The 21,600-nt window shown below is 39.9% G+C and overlaps 2 protein-coding genes across 2 annotated transcripts in view; one reads left to right on the top strand and one right to left on the bottom strand.

Annotated features, from left to right (window-relative positions):
* The window catches only part of ANKRD45 (ankyrin repeat domain 45), a 39,205-nt gene that overhangs the window by 12,793 nt on the left and 4,812 nt on the right, over positions 1-21,600 (bottom strand). Inside the window, exons 2-4 of the mRNA XM_055418810.2 lie at positions 17,024-17,191; positions 3,362-3,456; positions 70-208 (exon numbers count right to left, since the gene is read on the bottom strand). Coding sequence (XP_055274785.1) covers positions 70-208; positions 3,362-3,456; positions 17,024-17,191 — 402 coding nt within the window. The remainder of the gene's footprint in view (positions 1-69; positions 209-3,361; positions 3,457-17,023; positions 17,192-21,600) is intronic.
* TEX50 (testis expressed 50) lies at positions 10,398-12,138 on the top strand. The gene is given in 3 exon segments (XM_055418813.1): positions 10,398-10,721; positions 11,922-12,119; positions 12,121-12,138. Coding segments are annotated over 3 exon segments (540 nt in total).

Raw genomic sequence — 21,600 nt, 5'->3', positions numbered from 1 at the left:
TATCTCAGAAATAACAACACTGAATCTAATTTTTATCCAACTTTCAAATCATTTTTGTCCAAAACTTACGTGGTGTAGCCATTTTCGTGAAGATAGGAGTCACAATATCTTCCAATTGCTGTTTCTGCTCAAAGAGCTCGTTAATGGAAGCTTCCAAATGGGTTTCCAACCATTCATTTTTTACACGGCATGCACTGAGGAGGATATTCTAGAGACAGAAACAAGGAATTTACTTTCCACTTGTTTATTTAAAAATGAAACTCTATAGTATCTCTAAACCAGCACTGGGCAACAGAACTTTCTATGATGATGGGAATGGTCACAGAAATATCTGCATGGTCTAATACAATCAGATTAGATGCATATAGCCAGTGAGTGTTAGAAAAGTGGCTGGTATGACTGAGGAGTCGAATTTTTAATTTTAATTAATTCTAATTTACAGTCACATGAGGCTAGGGGGTACTGTATCTGACACTGCAGTACTAACACTAGTGAAATATGTGTCTGATGAAACTCATTAATCTAGAGTCATGATGCCTTGGGCCAGTCTACATCCTCTCCCTATTTCTTTATTTTCAGTGAGCTCTGCATTGCAAATAGATGGGGAAACAATGAAAACAGTGACAGACTTTATTTTCTTGGGCTCCAAAACCACCGCAGATTGTGACTGCAGCCAAGAAATTAAAAGACCCTTGCTCCTTGGAAGAAAAGCTATGACCAACCTAGACAGCATAAAAAGCAGACCCCATAAAAAAAAAAAAAAAGCATAAAAAGCAGAGACATTACTTTGCCAACAAAGGTCCGTCTAGTCAAAGCTATGGTTTTTCCAGTAGGCACGTATGAATGTGAGAGTTGGACTATAAAGAAAGTTAAGCGCCAAAGAATTGACGCTTTTGAACTGTGGTGTTGGAGAAGACTCTTGAGAGTCCCTTGGACTGCAAGAAGATCCAACCAGTCCATCTTAAACAAGATCAGTGCTGGGTGTTCATCGGAAGGACTGATGTTGAAGTTGAAGCTCCAATACTTTGGCCACCTGATTCGAAGAACTGACTCATTTGAAAAGACCCTGATGCCGGGAAAGATTGAAGGCAGGAATAAAAGGGGACAACAGAGGATGAGATGGTTGGATGGCATCACCGACTCAATGGACACGAGTTTGCATAAACTCCAGGAGTTGATGATAGACAGGGAAGCCTGACGTCCTGCAGTCCTTGGGGTCGCAAAGAGTCGGACACGACTGAACTGAACTGAACTGTGATAAAAGTGTTTGCAAGAGTTGGAAAAAGTAGGTGGATGGTGTAAACTTCATGCAACTCAACAAACAATGCCAACATTTATTCCTATTCAGGTGATTCACAGGAGGAGGAAGTACAAGAAATGCAAAATGAGCAAAACCTCACTGAAAACCTTTCAATTTGCACTTCAAAACCATCTCTTTGCACATGAGCAGCAAACTGCTGGTATCTGATTTAAGGTGTTCATTATTCTATGATTTGTAATAATAAGGAGACATGAATAAATTTATTACATGTCTTGTCCATATTATTAAATAAGCAACATTATATGCAAAAGTATAAAGAATGAAGTGGATTTATAAAGATGTCCATAATAAATTCTTTAAAGGAAAAGAGAAAATTAAAGAATAATTTGTATAGTATGATCATATTTTTATAAAAGCAAAATCTCTTATATTAATAAAACTATATGTATGCATACATATATTTATATAAGTGAAGGAAAAGTATACTGAGATTAACATAAAATTGCTATTAGAATCACAGGGTAATAAGACTCGACAGGGTAAAAAGAAAATTATTAAGTCTGCTTTAGATGTTTTGCTTTTATTCTAACCATTAGTATAGGTACGTAATATTTTCTAGCTCAAATAATCAAATATTTAAAATCTGAAATTAAAAAGGCTTTTATAGTAACTAGTGGAAACAGTGTCAGACTTTATTTTTTTGGGCTCCAAAATCACTGCAGATGCTGATTGCAGCCATGAAATTAAAAGACGCTTGCTCCTTGGAAGGAAAGTTATGACCAACCTTGATAGTATATTAAAAAGCAGAGACATTACTTTGCCAACCAAGGTCCGTCTAGTCAAGGCAATGGTTTTTCCTGTGGTCATGTATGGATGTGAGAGTTGGACTGTGAAGAAAGCTGATCACCGAAGAATCGATGCTTTTGAACTGTGGTGTTGGAGAAGACTCTTGAGAGTCCCTTGGACTGCAAGGAGATCCAACCAGTCCATTCTAAAGGAGATCAATCCTGGGTGTTCACTGGAGGGACTGATGCTAAAGCTGAAACTGCAATACTTTGGCCACCTCACGCGACGAGTTGACTCACTGGAAAAGACTCTGATGCTGGGAAAGGTTGGGGGCGGGAGGAGAAGGGGATGACGGAGAATGAGATGGCTGGATGGCATCACCGACTCTGTGGACATGAGTTTGAGTGTACTCCGGGAGTTGGTGATGGACAGGGAGGCCTGGCGTGCTGTGATTCATGGGGTGGCGGAGAGTCGGACACGACTGAGCGACTGAACTGAACTGAACTGAACTGAGTTTGACAAAGCACTGTTTGTGCCAGAAAGATTGTTTTGAAAATCTAATAGATACAATAGCTCTTCTAATAGAATTCTATCTATACTTTGTTCCATAAGAGATTTTGTAATATGTTTTACAAACAAGTGAAATATATGTCTTATCATGTTCTCAGACTTGCTGATGTCTTACACTTTTCAGTTCAGTTCAGTCACTCAGTCGTGTCCGACTCTTTGCGACCCCATGAATCACAGCACGCCAAGAGCTAATTCTTTTTCATCAGAATTAAAAGTCACAGAAAATTCACACAACATCCTGCCCAGAAATGCAAGAAACAATTTAAAACCAAACACATTTCTAATACCTTTAGCATACCTTTTTTTTAGTGTACATGAAAAGATATTAACTAGTTCACATGTAGTACTTAGTATACGGCAAATGTGGCAAGCTGGCTTTACAATTAGCTATCTTTACACCTGTGTATTTTTCTATTATGTAAATTTTGATACATGAAAAAATAGTGTATATAAGTATATTAAACATATAGACCAAAATATATGATGTATATATAACTTTTGAAGCAAACTAATGAAATGAGTATCAGCGGATGCCACTAATCAACAGAAGAACAAGAAGACTGCCAGTACTATTAACGCTGCTTCTGTCAACAGTTTAATAAGAAAGGAGAAAAAAGGAAGGAAGGGAAGGAGAACAGAGCAATGAGGACCACCACCTACCTCTAGTGCTTTAGTGTAGGAATTAGATACAAGGGGCAAAAATCTCAAAAGACTTCAGAACAAAATATAAGCACAATGTTGTACCTTGTCTTCCTTATAAAGCTTCCCTGGTCCCTTTTCTGTATCTGTAACAGTTGCAGAGACCTTTGCAATATATTTTTTCAGTGCCAGCCTTGCTTCTGAAAGAACAGGACAGTAAAAACGCTTAATGATAAGGCAAAGACCAAAAAAATTCACTCAACAGTTTATAATGTAATTTTATAAATCCAGAGCTTTATAAAGACTGTGTAGGAGATTTGTTACAGTTTTCCTTGGGGAAATTTAAGAAAGTTAACACTTAACTAACACAGTGATTTGGGGTACTCACTATATTTGTGTATGTGCGAGTGTGTGTGTGTGTGTGTGTGTGTGTGTGTGTGTGTGTTTGTGCACGCACATGCTCAGTCACTCCATCGTGTCTGATTCTTTGCAACCCCATGGACTACTGCCATCAGACTCCTCTGTCCATGGAATTTTCCAGGCAAGAATACTGGAATGGGTTGCCATTTCCTACTCCAGTAGAACTTCAATTGCACTAAAATTTTTAAAGAGCAAATAAATATAAAATGTGATACCAAAGAAACTATAGTCTATCAATATATCTACTCTGGAAAGTGAAAGTGAAAGTCGCTCAGTTGTGTCTGACTCTTTGTGACCCCATGAACTATACAGTCTGTGGAATTCTCCAGGTCAGAATACTGGAGTGGGTAGCCTTTCCGTTCTCCAGGAGATCTTCCCAACCCAGGGATCGAACCCAGGTCTCCCACACTGCAGGTGGATTCTTTACCAGCTGAGTTAATCTGGAAAAAGGAACAAAAAGTATTTCCAATAGAAAAATTATTGGGACTTCCCTGATGGTCCAATGGCTAGGACCCTGCACTCCTGATGCCGAGGGCCCAGGTTCCATCCCTGGTCATAAAACCAGATCCCACATGCCACAACTAAGAGTTTGCACATCTGCATGCTGCAGCTAAGAATGTAGCCAAATAAGTAAATGTCATTTGTTTTACCCTTCAAAATAAATTAAAAATTGCTTCTCTCTTAAAAAAGTGTTTAACAAATTCCAATCTCTATAAGCACCCATCACAAAATTTGCAAGAATTGTTTAAACAAAATCACAACACTGAAAGAAATATAGAGACAGACTTGTTGTTTAATCGCTCAGTTGTGTCTGATTCTTTACAACCTCATGGACTGTAGCCCACCATGCTCTTCTGTCCACAGGAGTTTCCAGGCAAGAACACTGGAGTGGGTTACCATTTCCTTCTCCAGGGGATCTTCCCAGATCAGGGACAGAACCTGCATCTCCTGCATTGGCAGTAGGGGTCTTTACAGCTGAGCCACCTGGGGCTTCTACATGGCTCCAGCCCATGTAGAGTCGGACAGGACTTAGTGACTGAACAACAAAACAGGATTCAGTTCAGTTCAGTCACTCAGTCGTGTCTGACTCTTTGCTACCCCATGAATCACAGCACGCCAGGCCTCCCTGTCCATCACCAACTCCCGGAGTTCACTCAAACTCATGTCCATCAAGTCGGTGATGCCATCTCATTCTCTGTTGTCCCCTTCTCCTCCCGCCCCCAATCCTTCCCAGCATCAGAGTCTTTTCCAGTGAGTCAACTTGTCGCATGAGGTGGCCAAAGTATTGGAGTTTCAGCTTTAGCATCAGTCCTTCCAATGAACACCCAGGACTGATCTCCTTTAGAATGGACTGGTTGGATCTCCTTGCAGTCCAAGGGACTCTCAAGAGTCTTCTCCAACGCCACAGTTCAAAAGCATCAATTAGCAAAGTAATCCAGTACTTAATACTTCAAATTAATTTAACAATTGATCATGTCCTGTGACTGCTGTAACAAATTGCCACAAATCTGGTGGCTTAAAACAATGCAAGCTTATCCTGTAGTAAATTCTAGAGGCCACAAGTCTAGAATCAGTTTAGCTGAACGAAAATCAAGGTGTTGGTGGGGAAGATTCTTTCCATGAGTTCTGAAAGGAGAATCTATTTCTTGCTGTTTTCCATCTCTAGCTTCAGCCTGTACTCCTTGGCTGGTGGCTCCTTCTTCAATCAAAATACACCACTCCAAGGTCTAGTTCCATCATCAAATCACCTCCTCTTCTGTGTCAAATCTCCTGCCTCTCACTTATAATAAAGACACTTGTGACTACATTTAGGTCCCAGCTGGATAATCCATGATGATCTCTCCATCTAAAGATCCTTAGTTTAAGGATCCACAAGATCCCATATGAGGTGACACGCTCAGGTTCCGGATGTTAGAACCTAGATATTTTTGGTAGACATTTTTCAGCCTACCACAGCCTGCCCTCTGACCTCCTCAAACTCACATCTATCCCACATGCAAATACATTTATCCCATGCCAGCATCCAAGCTTCAATCCATTACAACATCAACTCATGTTCAAATGTTCATCTAAAATATCATCAGCTCAAAAGTCTCATCTCCTCATACAAAAAAGGTATGTGTGAGACACTGATATGCTCCATCCATCCTGGGGTAAAATTCCTATCTGCAGACCCATGATACTAGAAAACAAGTTTTCTATCCCAAAATACACTCGTGGGACAGGCACAAAGCAACAGTTACAGACACTGCCATTCAAAACGTGAGAAATTAGAAGGAAAAAAAGGAGTCACCTCAGTCTCAAACAATTCTGAAATCCCACAAGGCAAATTCTATGAGGTATCATAGGCTGGGAGTGATACCTCTTGGCCTGCAGCACCAGCCTCAGTCATCCTTCCTTTTTCATGGAAGATGAAAAATTTTTGCAGCTGAACAGTCTTGTCAATTACAAGATACCTTCAAACCTACCGTTCATGTTGCAAGCAGAATCAATCCTCTAAACTGGAATCTAAGGTTTAGGTTTTGGCTCCACTAGTTGGTGACCTGGAGCCAGTGGTGGTTCCAGAATTTCAGTACAGGAGGAAGTTTCAGTTCAGTTCAGTTCAGTCGCTCAGTCGTGTCCGACTCTTTGCGACCCCATGAATCACAGCACGCCAGGCCTCCCTGTCCATCACCAACTCCCGGAGTTCACTCAAACTCATGTCCATCGAGTCGGTGATGCCATCCAGCCATCTCATTCTCCGTCGTCCCCATCTTCTCCCACCCCCAATCCCTCCCAGCATCAGGCTCTTTTCCAGTGAGTCAACTCGTTGCATGAGGTGACCAAAGTATTGGAGCTTCAGCTTTAGCATCAGTCCTTCCAGTGAACACCCAGGATTGATCTCCTTTAGAATGCACTGGTTGGATCTCCTTGCAGTCCAAGGGACTCTCAAGAGTCTTCTCCAGCACCACAGTTCAAAAGCATCAATGCTTCGGCGATCAGCTTTCTTCATAGTCCAACTCTCACATCATACATGACCACAGGAAAAACTATAGCCTTAACTAGATGGACCTTTGTTGGCAAAGTAATGTCTCTGCTTTTTAATATGCTATCTAGGTTGGTCATAACTTTCCTTCCAAGGAGTAAGTGTCTTAATTTTAGCAGAGGAATTAGTTTGAAGAGGTGACTAAGGGACTTGTCATTAAACTATATTTGTATAATAAGCATGCTGATTTTACTGAGTGCATATATTTATTTTGGGTGACCTGGTAGAGAAAGGAGCTTACCGCATGCGTCTTCTAATGCCACCAGACCTATCAGAGCATTCATGCAGCAATATACCACAGACTGGGGAGTTTATAAACAACAGAAACTCGTTTTTCATAGTTCTGGAGGCTGGCAAGTCCAAGATCAAGCTGAAACATGGTTGCAGTCTAATGAGACCCCTCTTCCTTCACTGCCAGCACCTTCTCACGGTGCCTTCACATGGTAGAAGGGGCCAGTGAACTCTGTGGGGACGCATTTTTATAAGACCATTAATCTTATTTATGAGGGCCCCACCTTCATGTCCTAAGCATCTCCCAAAGACCCCATGTCCTAACACCATCACATCAGTTCAGTTCAGTTCAGTTCAGTCGCTCAGTCATGTCCGACTCTCCGCGACCCCATGAATCACCACACTCCAGGCCTCCCTGTCCATCACCAACTCCCGGAGTTCACTCAAACTCATGTCCACAGAGTCGTGATGCCATCCAGCCATCTCATTCTCTGTCGTCCCCTTCTCCTCCCGCCCCCAACCTTTCCATCAGGCGTTAGAAATTCAATATATGCATTTGTGGGGGAACACGAACATTCAAACCATAATAGTATCTTAACCCCTCTAACCTCAGTTTCTCTATCTATAAAGTGGAAGTATTATAATACCACCCACATAGGGTTGTTCTAAGAATGAAAATATAGTATAATGCATGCAAATTTCTTGACACAGTGCCTGGCACACAGGAAAGTACTCAGTACATTTATTAGGTCACTCTTCGCCTCCATACTTTGTAAGTAACTCCCTATTGGCTACTGAATAAAATGCAGGGTCCTCTAAGACCTAGCTAGTCACAAACAATCTTTCCAGCTTCGTCCCTTCCTACATTCATCCAGACACCCTATCACTCATTTACTTCCTGTTCCCTCTGCCTGCTGATATCAATAGGACTCACTCCTTTAGTTCTTCAGGTCTGTCTTCAAACACCACCTTACCAGAGAGGCCTCTCCTGATGGCCCTCTGTAAGTGTAAGCACACACTCACTCACTCACTTGCTGGCACCTTCATAACCCCCTTGCCACTATATTTTTCTTCACAGCACTTCACAGACAAATAGCTTTAGATCATTTTATTTTCTGTATCTCCCTGCTGCTGCTGCTGCTAAGTTGCTTCAGTCGTGTCCGACTCTGTGCGACCCCATAGACAGCAGTCCACCAGGCTCCCCCGTCCCTGGGATTCTTCAGGCAAGAACACTGGAGTGGGTTGCCATTTCCTTCTCCAATGCATGAAAGTGAAAAGTGAAAGTGAAGTCGCTCAGTCGTGTCCAACTCTTAGCGACCCCATGGACGGCAGCCCACCAGGCTCCTCCTTCCATGGGATTCTCCAGGCAAGAGTACGGAGTCGGGTGCCATTGCCTTCTCCCTACTAGAAAGTAAACTCCATAAACATAGTTTTATGCCTAGTTGTGTAAGTATCCTCAGCTCCTAGAACAGCATTTAGCACATAGAAGGTGCTCAATAAATATTTATAAATGGAATGTTACTCAGCCATAAAAAGGAATGCATTTGAGTCAATTCTAATTAGGTAGATGAACCTAGAGTCTATTATACAGAGTGAAGTAAGTCAGAAAGAGAAGGATAAATATTATATACTAACGCATATATATGGAATCTAGAAAGATTGTACTAATGAATTTATTTGCAGGGCAGCAGTGGAAAAGCAGACATAGAGAACAGACTTATGGACGTGAGGTAGAGGGTAGGAGAGGGTGAGATAAAAAACTGACTCATTAGAGGGTCAGCAAAAAACTGTCTCATTAGAAAAGACCCTGATGCTGGGAAAGATTGAAGGCAGGAAGAGAAGGGGATGACAGAGAATGAGATGGTTGGATAGCATCACTGACTTGATGGACATGAGTTTGAACAAGCTCTGGGAGTTGGTGATGGACAGGGAAGTCTGGCGTGCTGCAGTCCATGGGGTCACAAAGAGTGGAACATGACTAAGTCCCACTGAGTGACTGAACTAAACTGAATGGTTTACACAGAATTTCTTTGCTTATTATGTTTCCTCAACTTAAAATGCCCTCTCTGCCATCCACCAAAAGTCTACTCATTCTTCAAAGCTTACTCAAAATGCACTCCTGTGAAACTCCTAATTCCCCTGGTAGAACTCAGTGTTCTATCATCCATTACATGATTATAATTTGATTTAGCCCTGAGTATAATCTGTCCTGTAATTTTTTATTTTCCTGTTCTCTGCTACTACTGCTAGACTATAAGTTCCTTAAAAGCAGAGTCTGTCTCACCTTATCATATACCACACTAATCCACCATCTCTTTTTCATACAATCATGCCAAATTCCCCACCCCTCACCCACTACCTGGTAGTTACCACATTGCCACCAAAAAGATATGTCAAAAGGGGGAGTCACTCAGTATTTCCTTGACTAACTGAAGAGAAGGACATTCCTGAATATAAGAAAGAACAGAAGTAGAAGCTAGGTTGTATGCTATTAAAATGATAATGATATTACCACGATATATGACTGTAGCTACTTGGCACAGTGGTAAAGAATCTGCCTGCCAATGAGTGGGGAAAGAGACTCTAGAGCCACAGGTTTGATCCCTGGGATGGGAAGATCCCCTGGAGTAGGAAATGGCAATCCACTCCAGTATTCTTGCCTGGAAAATTCTACAGACAGAGGAGCCTGGGAGGCTACAGTCCATAGCATCGCAAAGAGTAGGACACAACTGAGTGCACACACATACACACATGCTTTTAAGTAGATGCTAAAGAGGCAATGGCAACACACTCCAGTACTCTTGCCTGGAAAATCCCACGGACAGAGGAGCCTGGTAGGCTGCAGTCCATGGGGTCGCTAAGAGTCGGGCTAGACTGAGCGACTTCACTTTCTCTTTTCACTCTCATGCATTGGAGAAGGAAATGGCAACCCACTCCAGTGTCCTTGCCTGGAGAATCCCAGGGACGGGGGAGCCTTGTGGGCTGCCGTCTATGGGGTCGCACAGAGTCGGACACTACTGAAGCGACTTAGCAGCAGCAGCAGCAGCAAAGTAACATACTTCAAAAGTATTGGAAAGGATACAGGTAAGTTGTTTCCATGAAATTCTATTAATATAATGAGGATTTAAATTTACTGGCTATCAAAATATTAGCAAAGTCTTCATTTTTTTCATAAAACTTAAAAGGCTCAAACCATTCTGGCAAAAAAAAAAAAAAAGCAAGAAAAAAGTATCCCTAAAAAACCCAAGGTGATTGGTTAGCCAACATCTTTTAGTCCCAGTGTGGTTCTTTATGACATCACTGAATTTATCCCTGAGTCACCATGGCTGATGATGTTATAATGATCATCAGTGTAGATTTTGCGGCCTAGTTATCTTAAGTGCCTTGACTGGAGTACCAGGGCATTTCTGCTCTGTCTCTAAAAAAATTTTTGGCTATAATTTTTTTTCCATTTGAGAAAGAAAGATGTCTACTCAAGGACTATCCCTGATTTTTACTCTGTTGTTTATCTGCTTCTTCAGGGAGAGCTTTTGCATTTGTGATGGTACTACCTGGACAAAGGTTGGATGGGAGATTTTTCCAGAAGAAATGCATTATTTGAAAGTCAAGATAGCTCCATCTCACTGTCTACCTTACCCTCTGGACAAACTATGCTGCAGTTTTGCTAATATGGATATATTTCACGGTGGTTTAAATCTTATTTCTATTTTAGTACAAGCTCTCTTTTTAATCCTGTCTGTTTTGTCTGCACATTACCTGTGGATGAAGTGGAAGAAACACAAGAAAAAGGTGATGCTAATAGTAATAGTTATAGAATATCAAAACGTTTAAAAGATAAAATTATCATCTTCTCTGGAGAGAGAACTGTGTCTTCTTCTTCATAACCTTCCCCACTCCCACCATTCACCCCAGCATCTATCACACTTTCTTGCACATATCAGGAGTTCAGCAAAGGTGTACTGAATTAGAAGGTCTTTAAAATAACCTATTATTTTAGATAGTTTAAAGTTACAAAACACATCAAGAAAGTAATGAGCTACAATTAGTAGAATGTATAGGAAGTGCAGTTATCTGTCTGGGCTCTTAGGTAAATCACTGTATCTTTCTCTGCTGTCTGATCAATAAAATGAAGGATGTGGAACAAGAGGTCTTATTAGATCCCTTCCTGATCTATCTAAGAAAGCTAAGTATACTAAAGTTGGTGTGTATATTTTTTAATGTACTGTAAACTATTTTCTAATTTTTGGATAACTTTCTGCAAAATAACACTCAAACTGATTCCCCACTTTGCCAGTGTTACTATATTTTGAGGCAATCTTAAAAGCTCACTGACCTTTACAACAACTATATATTTATAAAATGCCTATGATTTTATCACATTACCTCTTAAGGCGATTTAGTAAAGGAAAATAATGTACTAATATTCAAATAATTTCTCCCAGCAGAATGCTCTGATAATCATAGAAAGTACTTATTAAATGTTTGCTAAATGGTGATCATGATCATGACAACCTTACACAAGGGCATATAAAAAAGAGCATTTCTTCTGCATTTTTACCTCTCTTCTATAACAACTTTTTCTTTGTATAAATAAGTAAAGTGTGATATTTTGAGCTTAAGCATATATATCCAGAAAACAAATTTAATTTGAACTACAGTAAGGAACCCAGAGAAGGCAATGGCAAGCCACTCCAATACTCTTGCCTAGAAAACCCCATGGATGGAGGAGCCTGGTAGGCTGCAGTCCGTGGGGTCGCTAAGGGTCGGACACGACTGAGCGACTTCACTTCACTTTTCACTTTCACACATTGGAGAAGGAAATGGCAACCCACTCCAGTGTTCTTGCCTGGAGAATCCCAGGGACAGCGGAGCCTGGTCGGCTCCCGTCTATGGGGTCACACAGAGTTGGACACGACTGAAGTGACTTAGCAGCAGCAGCACAGTAAGGAAAAAATTCTGTAATATCATTTGTTTTTTTTCCTCTTTTAGCTAAAGAAACAAGTCTCCTTGGATGCATCTGGTAATGATCTAGAAACCCAGTCTGTCTATAACATTGAGCAAATACTCTGCAGACTGGTGGCCACAACATCAATGATGACCAAGTACCTGAATCAGATGTCCCATCACCCTCAGGCTAAGAAAGCCAAGCGCCGAAAACTAAAAAGAAAGAAGACTGAAGGAGAAGAAAGGAGGCAGAGTATACTAGACACATCCATATGCAAATATAACTCAGTCCACTATGGAGACTACACAAGAAATCTATTGAGGGAAATGAAGGAAGGACAAAAGTGATTCTTTGAGATGCTTTGTAATTTTCTGGCTAAATCTTTATTGAAACTTTCCAACGAAGTCTGTACTGAAAAGTTATTTCTATTCAGCTAAAACAGCATCCGTGCTTACTAAAAATTACTAGGGGAAAGACCATATATAACCACAGCTTCATGTTTAAGTGTTCTGTTCTTTTTAATGTGTTAGATTGCTAATCATTAAGCAAACTGTAGAATAGAATCTTGACTTAAGTGTTTCAATAAATCTCTGATTTAAGCAATTTTTGTGATTTCTCTTAGTTTCCTGAGCAAATTTTAAGGCCACATGGAGATGTTTAATTTCCCATCTCTAATTGTTAAAATAGTATGGAAATAATAAGGACCAGGTTAATTTCTAAGTATAAATGTTCCCCTTGTCAGTATAATAAATGAAGAATTAAGTATCAACTTTTTTTAAAATTTCAAACTTCTGTTGATAAGACATATCAGCCTTAAAAATATTTCACTTTTGTTGATCAGTCACCTCATTTCTTAAAGTATGGTTTCTATATTTTTCAAAAAAAAAAAACTGAGTGACTAAGATGGACAGATTTTCTTAACAACATATAAAAGAATCCCAGAAAAACATGACAGATTTATAATATACCTCCCATCAATAAAAGGAAAAAAAAACTTTAAAAAAATCCTTTGTAAGTAACATAATGCTATACTCTTAACTAATAACAGAAGGGAGTAAGTTCTGCCTTGCATTATTGTGGATTATTAAAAGTTTACTTATGGTTCCACTTTCCAGAATCTGCTCCTTACTTTCACTCTTCCTTAACATTACTCCCACATTTCCATGAATATTTGTTCCATACCTTCAGAGTTCTGAACAATCAACTAATTCTATATATATGTACATATATATGTGTATTTCTTTTAATATAGGACCTTTGAACAATTAAAAAGTCTATAAACCTTGAAAACCCAAAGAAATTGATCTCTAATAGTCAAATTTTCAGTAGCATGGAGGAGTCTCTGGGGTAGGGAGTCCTCAACCCTGTAAACCTCTCCAGGTGACTCCTACTCTGATCATTAGAGCAAGAAATGAAAGTGGTTTATATTCTTGTTAAGTCTTAATTAAACAAATGTTTAACTTTATGTTGAGTAGTTAGCATTTTTGACACTCCACAGCTACATTACCATGAATCCTTAAATTCCATCACTAATCTGGAAACAGAACACTAGTTTATAGCATTATAGTCTTTTATCTTCATTACTAGGAAATGGTAGGTCTAATTCCTCCAAGACAGTTCAGTCGCTCAGTCGTGTCCAACTCTTTGCGATCACGTAAACCGCCGCACGCCAGGCCTCCCTGTCCATCACCAACTCCCAGAGTTTAGCCAAACCCATGTCCATTGTGTCAGCGATGCCATCCAACCATCTCATTCTCTGTCGTCCCCTTCTCCTCCTGCCCTCAATCTTTCCCACCATCAGGTAAGGACCCAAACTAAACAGATGGACATTAGGGAGAAGGAAACTGAAATTAGGAGGGGAGGGCACACAGTGGTCCTCAGGACACAGTGTGCTATGTGACGCAGACTGCAGCCTTCTCCTTGGGGCTCTCCAGGCCCTTCAACCTCAGGATCAGCTGGTGAGCTGGGGGCTGAGGGCTGAGGGCAGGGTCCTGCAGAGCTCCAGAGCCCTCCCCATGGTGCCCACTGGCCAGGCTCAGGCCTTGAAGCAGCTACTGACCCATCCCTATTTCTCTAACCTAAGGGTCGTGATCTCCACAGGTCGTAGTCTGTGGGATCTGGCCCCCATTTGGGCAGACTGAGGGCCAGTTGGTCCTAGGCACCTGGCTCCCACAGTGATGACAGCTGGGCGAGATCTGGGGACCTAGCCCTGAAGGTGCCACCTGCTGAGATCTGACTCCTCAGCTGGACCTGAGTACTGGCGAGAGGACCCAGACTAGGTGCTGGATGAACACTCCTGGGCAGGGTTACTGGCCCATGCAGGGACCCTTCCTCTTAGCCAGGGCCTAGACCTTGGAGGGAAAAAGTTGAGGATCGGGACCTTGGCCTTTCTTGTAGAATAGAGAATAACTCTGCTTTGGTAGAGTTTTACCTAGCTGTGACCTGACCTCAAGAACAAAGGATCTGACACCAAGAAGTCTGCAACAACTAACCACGCGCCCTCCTTCACCTTTTCTATAAAAGGGCTTTGCTGAGAGCTTTCAGGGAGCTCCCAGGTTTTTTAAGGCACGAGCCACCCATCTACTTACATAGCCCTGCAATAAACCTTTCTCTGCTCCAGACTCATGTTTTGGTATTGTTTGGTCTCACTGCATGTTGGGCCCGTGGACTTCCGCTCAGTGACAAAAACCAATGAAACTCTATGCTCATAAGCCCCAAACTTCCAGAAAAGTTACAGCAAAGTTTGTATTTTTTTAAGTACCATGGGTCATTCTTCAAAATTGGATTTTAAATTATGTAATGTGAATTTTGGTAGATTGCCAGTCCAGATTTGATGCATGAGACAGGGTGTTCAGGGCCAGAGCACTGGGATGACCCTGAGGGATAGGGTGGGAGGGAGGTGGGAGGGGGGTTCAGGATGGGGAACACATGTACACCCGTGACTGATTCATGTCAATGTATGGCAAAAACCACTACAATACTGTAATTAGCCTCCAAATAAAATAATTTATTTAATAAATAAAAAAAAATTATATAATGTGAATTTTGGCTTCCCAGGTGGTGCTAGTGATAAAGAACCCATCTGCCAAATCAGAAGACATAAGAGACATGGCTTCAATCCCTGGGTCAGGAAGATCCCCTGGAGAAGGTCATGGCAACCCACTCCAGTATTCTTGTCTGGAGAATTGCAATGACAGAGAAGCCTGCCAGTTACAGTCCACCCGGTGGCAAAGAGTTGGAGACAAGTGAAGCGGCTTAGCACGCATGAATGTGAATTTCACCTAGAACTAATTACTCATGAGGGAATCAATTAAATTTTTGCTATTTTCTTTTTGCTTATGCATCTGATCATAAAACTGAAGGTAACGGACAGAAATATGGCCCCTCGAAAATATTTAGTGCAAGTGGATAACCATATACCAAATAATCTACAAAGTATAACTCATCTTTTTCTTCCCAAATATGCTACCTTCCCTCAATTTCCTTACTTCTATTAATCCTCCCAGTTCCCTTTTTATTTTACTGATAAACAACTCCTTAATGCTGCCATATGAATCTTCCTAAATACCACTTGAACCCTCTTCCTCTTCTATATAAAATCTTCCAGTGGCTACAAAAATGAAATGTAAACACCTTAGCCTGACATTTGGAGGTATAATCTGACTAGAATAATAGCAGCGTCATACTTCAAGTGTGATCACCCAACAGGCACTGTGCTAAGACACGGTTTATAGCATCTCATCGCATTCTCCCAACTCCCCCAAGAGATAAGGACTATTATGGGCCCCCTTTTCTGGAAATTAAGACTGAAGTATAAAGAATTTAAGTATCTTGCCCAAGGTCACATAAGTTTCAAGTAGAGACACCAGTATTTCAACTCAAGCAATTTGATTCAAGGGCCCATGTACTTACTTCTCTTTTATTAACCTGCCTGTGCTGTAGCCTGCTTATGTAAATTATACTGACTTGCTCTTCCAGTAAGGCAATCTCATCACTGTTTCCCCAACACGTCACTTTCAGTCATAAGGTTTTGCTCACACCCTTTCTCCTTAGTCTGTGTATACAAATCCCACCATTTCTTCAAGGTCCATCTCAACTCCAACATATTCTGACTTCATGTTCTCTGACCACCCCATAGCATGACCCATCTGCTCTGCCGATTTTAACTCTTAATTATAGTCTTTCTGATATTGTTATTTAACTGTAAGATGTGTCTATAGTTTATCACCCCACATACTACAAATGTCCAGACAGCAGGAACAATCTATGTACCACAAAGTAGCTATGAACCACAACAATGCATTGCTTGCAATCCTAGAAACACAAATGCAGAGAACTACACAAAATGAATGCCATGAACATCCTTGGTACTAGGTTTTATAACCAATGTTTGTCACATACATAATTACACAGGTGTATCTTCCTGATATCTGTAACCTCTATTCTACAGGTTAAGGAAATATTGTAAGAAAATCAGTAAAACTCAAAATAGTACATAGTTTTTTGACCTTTGATTAAAGCACAAAACACATACAGAAAAGTGCAAAATTTACAAGGGTACAGCTCAATGAATTTTCACAAATGAGCACACCATGTTAACAGTCACCAAATTAAGAAAAAAGAGTATTATTCCCCAGAAGTACCCTCCCTCATGCCATAATGAAACCTGCTATTCAGACTTCCAACACCACGGATTAATTTTGCATAGCAAACTATTTAAAATTATTACAACTGTTTCTACCTGGGGAATCAAACATATTCCTCAAGTACGCCATTCTTTTCAACATTTAAGGAATGGTTCACTCTGCCGAGGTCTCTCAGAAAATGGCCTTGAACCATGTATGTATATTATACACACATTATTATAGAAGATTATTGGAGAAATTGCTAGAAGGTGGTAAGTCAACCAGCTTTGAATATAGTTTCTACTAAACACAATGTTTTAGGCCAATAGCAAAAAAGGCAGATTTGATATATTATCATCAATGGTGACTATGGTTATGTCTACAAATAAAAATTCTAATAGAAGGTGAAAATGTTAATCACCTCTTTGCTTTATTAATGACACAGCCTGTAACTCTGTATTTACAGGAGGGAAACCCAGCAGTGAGTCAGTTTGCTACTACTACCTTGTAAGCTTCCTTACCTGCCCAATCCAGGAACTCAACACACTCAGTCTGGGAATATCGAGCAGCAACATCTCGAGCTCTCTCCTCCCGGAAGTTCAGAGCTTCTATATCAACATCCAGTTCCACCAGTGCTTTCAGAGTTTCCAATCGACCCCAGGCTGCAGCACAGTGTAAGAGTGTGTAACCTAACAAATAGAATGAGGATGGTCAGGTCAAAAAGACTACATTGTTTCAGGCTCTTCTACAGAGTAGAAGATAATAAAGGTAATCAGGTGTTGAACAATTACTACAGGCCAAGTATTATTCTCTGGCTTCCCTGGTGGCTCAAATGGTAGGGGATCTGCCTGCAATGCAGGAGACCTGGGTTCAATACCTTGATCAGGAAGGTCCCCTGGAGAAGGCAATGGCAACTCACTCCAGTATTCTTGACTGGAGAATCTCATGGACAGAGGAGCCTGGCAGGCTACAGTCCATGGGGTCACAAAGAGTCAGACACAACTGAATGACTTTCACAGGTATTATCCTAAGTGCTTTACATATAGTAAATTCATTTAGTTAGTAAAATAAAAAACCCTATGAGGTCACAACTATTATAATCTTCATTTTACGGATAAAGAAACAGAGGTCCAGAGAAGTTAAACTTGCCCAAGGCACAGAGCCAGTAAATGATGGACACAAGGAATCAACACAGGCAATCTGAGCTCTTTAGCATCTTCTGAGGAAGACGGCAATCTCCCTAACAGTCATCTACTGAAACACAATTAGATTATGACTTTAGTCTTAGAAATTTTCATCAACCTCTAATTACTCCATTATTGTTAACACAACCATACAAATTACTACAAGTGTGTATGCCTTTGCTTTGGAAATTAATCATCTGAATTAAAACTGAAATTGTGAGCTATCAAATTATAAAGTTATTTCTTAGATTTACTGAGGCAACTACCCCATAAAACTGGGAGCCAAGAAATACCCAGATATCACCTTCCCGAAGATGTATTTCTTCAGCCAAATGGCCCACGGCCCCTGATTTGTTGGGAAAAGGGACACTATCTACAGAAAAGACACCACGATAGCATGAGCAGGAGGTCATTTCAAATGAGATATTCTCGGTACTTACACTGCTTTTCTCAGGGCTGAAGTTACTACTAAATACAATGTTTTAGACCAATAGCAAAAAAAGAAAGCCAGCGGTAACATCTAAAATTTTTCCTGTTTTTTAATATACATAGTTTAAAAATAAGAAAACATGATTTCTAAACAGAGAGAGGCTTTTGCCAAGGAGTTTGAAATCTTCATATGTGTTTTTTTTTCTCCTCTTGTAGGAGATGGTGTGTTTTCTAGAAGGAAACACACAGATCTTTGTACTACATTAATTCCATAACCTTCCCAGGAGAAGAAGAACATTTAAATAAGATGATTTCAAAAGCATCCAGACAAGAGGGGGGATTTTCCTAAAGTTCTCCCATGATATTGGCAATGAATCAGTTCAGTTCAGTTCAGTTGCTCAGTCGTGTCCGACTCTTTGCGACCCCATGAATCACAGCACGCCAGGCCTCCCTGTCCATCACCAACTCCCGGAGTTCACTCAAACTCATGTCCATTGAGTTGGTGATGCCATCCAGCCATCTCATTCTCTGTCGTCCCCTTCTCCCCGCCCCCAATCCCTCCCAGCATCAGAGTCTTTCCCAGTGAGTCAATTCGTCGCATGAATAATTGAATAATTGAACCCATAAATGAGATACAGAAGGTTACATGTTAGAAATCTCAGCAGGAAGAAAGGGACCAAAAACGGAATACTGAAAAATCAGAATTGGTTCCAAGAGAAAAATAGTCTCTACATGGAAGACTGCTGGTTACTAGAGAGAGTCAACTGAGCATGAAGTTCATAGTAAGGCAAAAGATCAGACAAGAGGAAAAGCAATCTTCTCCTCTACACAGGCACTGTTCTGTGTGCTCCACAAGTATCAACTCATTTAATCCTCTCTACAATCCTATGTACAAAGTAGTATTGTTCCCGTTTATAGAAAAGAAAAAAAGAAGCACAGAGAGGATAAGAACTTTTCTCAAGGTTGCTTAAATTAAGGAAGGTCATTGATAAGGTCAAAATCCCAAAACTGAGATGATGATAGTCACAAACAAGTAATAGGCCATGGAGCAAAATACTCACTTACCTAGAATATTTTTCACAACCTGCCTACCAGACTCTTTGAATTCTCCAAATCACATTGTTTCATGCCTCTATAATTTTGCATATGCTGGTTTTTTTCTGCCTGAGAAATTTTTTTAAGTATAAATTTTATATTTACTTAGCATTAATACCAGTATTTGTAAAATTGAGTTAAGAATTCATTTTTTAAATTAGTGAAACTAATTCCCATTTTATTTTTTTGTTCTTCAAATTTTTTAAATTAATTTATTTTTATTCTTGGCTGCTTTGGGTCTTTGTTGCTTCGCATGAGCTTTCTCTAGTTGCAGTGAGCAGGGAGTACTCTTGCTATGTGCAGGCTTCTCATTGCAGGGGCTTCTCCTGTTGCAGAGCACAGGCTTTAGGTGCACACGTTTCAGCAGTTGCGGCTTGTAGGCTCTAGAGTTCAGGCTCAGTAGTTGTGACCCACAGGCTTAGCTACTTCATGGCATGTGGAATCTTCCCAGACCAGGAATCGAACCATGTTCCCTGCATTGCAAGGCGAATTCTTATCCACTGAGCTGCCAAGGAAGTCCAAGACTAATGCATTTTAAATATATAAATATAAAATATCAGATAAAAGCATAACTATCAAACAAATGTTAAGTATATACTGTCATTCTATTAGCAATATAAACTGTCAGATAAAACTAATAAAAGTTAAAGATTAAAAAGCAAATACTATTAAAAATGAAAAAACTATAATCATGAAAATCACAAATAAAACATTATTTTATTTTTTAAGTGGTTTAGTGGTTTCAACAGGACATTTCTGTGCAAATTTTTTCGGCTATTGAAGTTTTTCTCACTCAACATTAGTTGGAAGTAGTTATAAACCAACACCAAACACTTTCCTTCAAATTATCTCATCTCTAATTTTAAAAGAGATATGACTGAACAGTTTTTTGCTTTTTTAATAGAATTGCAATCTTTCTATTGAGAGTAGGCTGCAATCTTTTTCTCCAAAGAAAACACTGATGGCTCATATTTGTCTTTTTTAGTTTCCACATATAAAGAGAGAGAGTCCATTTCAGTTTCCTTATCAATTTCAAAGTTGTGAGATTCACATTCTACTTGTTTGAGAGGCTTGTGAACTCAAGAATTATTCTTACAATAGAATTTGCAATACCACAATATGGACCATCTACATTAGTAATCTTCAGTTTTCTTTTTATATACACTGGGCAATTAAATCATTGAAATTGTTCTCAACCCAAAAATGACTCTAATTTCATATGTTTAAAATACCATATAAAACTATTACACCTATAAAAAGGCCAGCATTTCATCACCTAAAATAGTGGGTAAGTACACCAGGATAGCAAAAATCTTTTAACACTAAAATCTGCTACTGCAGTTACTATCTGATACTGCAGTTACTGCCACCAGCCACTCCTTATCCTTCAGCTTCCTTTGTCTGATAAACTCTTGGTCATTATTCAAGATTCTATATATTGAACTTCCTTGGTGGTCCAGTGGTTAAGACTCCACACTTCCACTGCAGGGGACAGGGGTTTAATCCGTGGTCAGGGAATTAAGATCCCAAGTGCTATGTGGTACAGCCAAAAAAAAACTCAATATATTGCCTCTTCTATAAATCCTTCCTTGACCATGTACAACACTTTCAGGTAAATCTGACTAATCTCTCCTTTGAGCTATCACTGTACCTTGTCTCATCATATATCATCTATTTACACATCTGTTTTCTGCTAACTGTGAACTTGATCAAAGTTGTTGAATTCATTAATCTTTCTATCTCCAGTTCCCAGGTCAAGACCTGGCTATTCCTCCACCTTTAACAAATATTTACTGATTGTAGGGAAAGGTAGAGTTTAAAAGAGTCTTTAGTTTCAATCATGCTTGTTTGAGTGTGGCCAGGTTGAGAAACCAAAGCCTTACCAGAACCAAAGGGTTTCATCAATAACCTACAAACTGCACACAAATGTCCTTGGCTCAAACAGAAAACAAGGCACTTCCCAACAAACCAGAAGTCAGTAGTACAGAGAGCTCAGACTGTAAGAACTGCTTCATCCTCCTTTTTTTGGACCAAAGAGCTAAAACTGTAAGAACTGTTTCATCCTCCTTCCTTCAGATCAAAGAGATGACATTTTAAGAACTGTTTCATCACCCTTCCTTTGAATCAAAATTGTCCAATTTTCCAATATTTAAAAGGAAAGGAAATCCTGAATACAAATGTGATCTCTGAGAATCATCCACAAATAAATGGCATACATCTTCTTAAAGAGATATCTACCACAGTTCTTCACCCAAAAGTCCCTTTAGGCCAATGACTGCTTATGTTGCAAAAATCAATAGTGTTCACATATCACTGATCCTTAAAAAAAGAAAATTCTATCATTTGTGAAAACATGGATGAAACTGAAAGGCATTATGTCAAGTGAAATA

Source organism: Moschus berezovskii, chromosome 17 (assembly GCF_049115385.1).
Source record: "Moschus berezovskii isolate FMDL1 chromosome 17, NW_MosBer_1.0, whole genome shotgun sequence".
Lineage (NCBI taxonomy): Eukaryota > Metazoa > Chordata > Mammalia > Artiodactyla > Moschidae > Moschus > Moschus berezovskii.
This window is presented reverse-complemented; position numbering and strand designations above follow the sequence as displayed.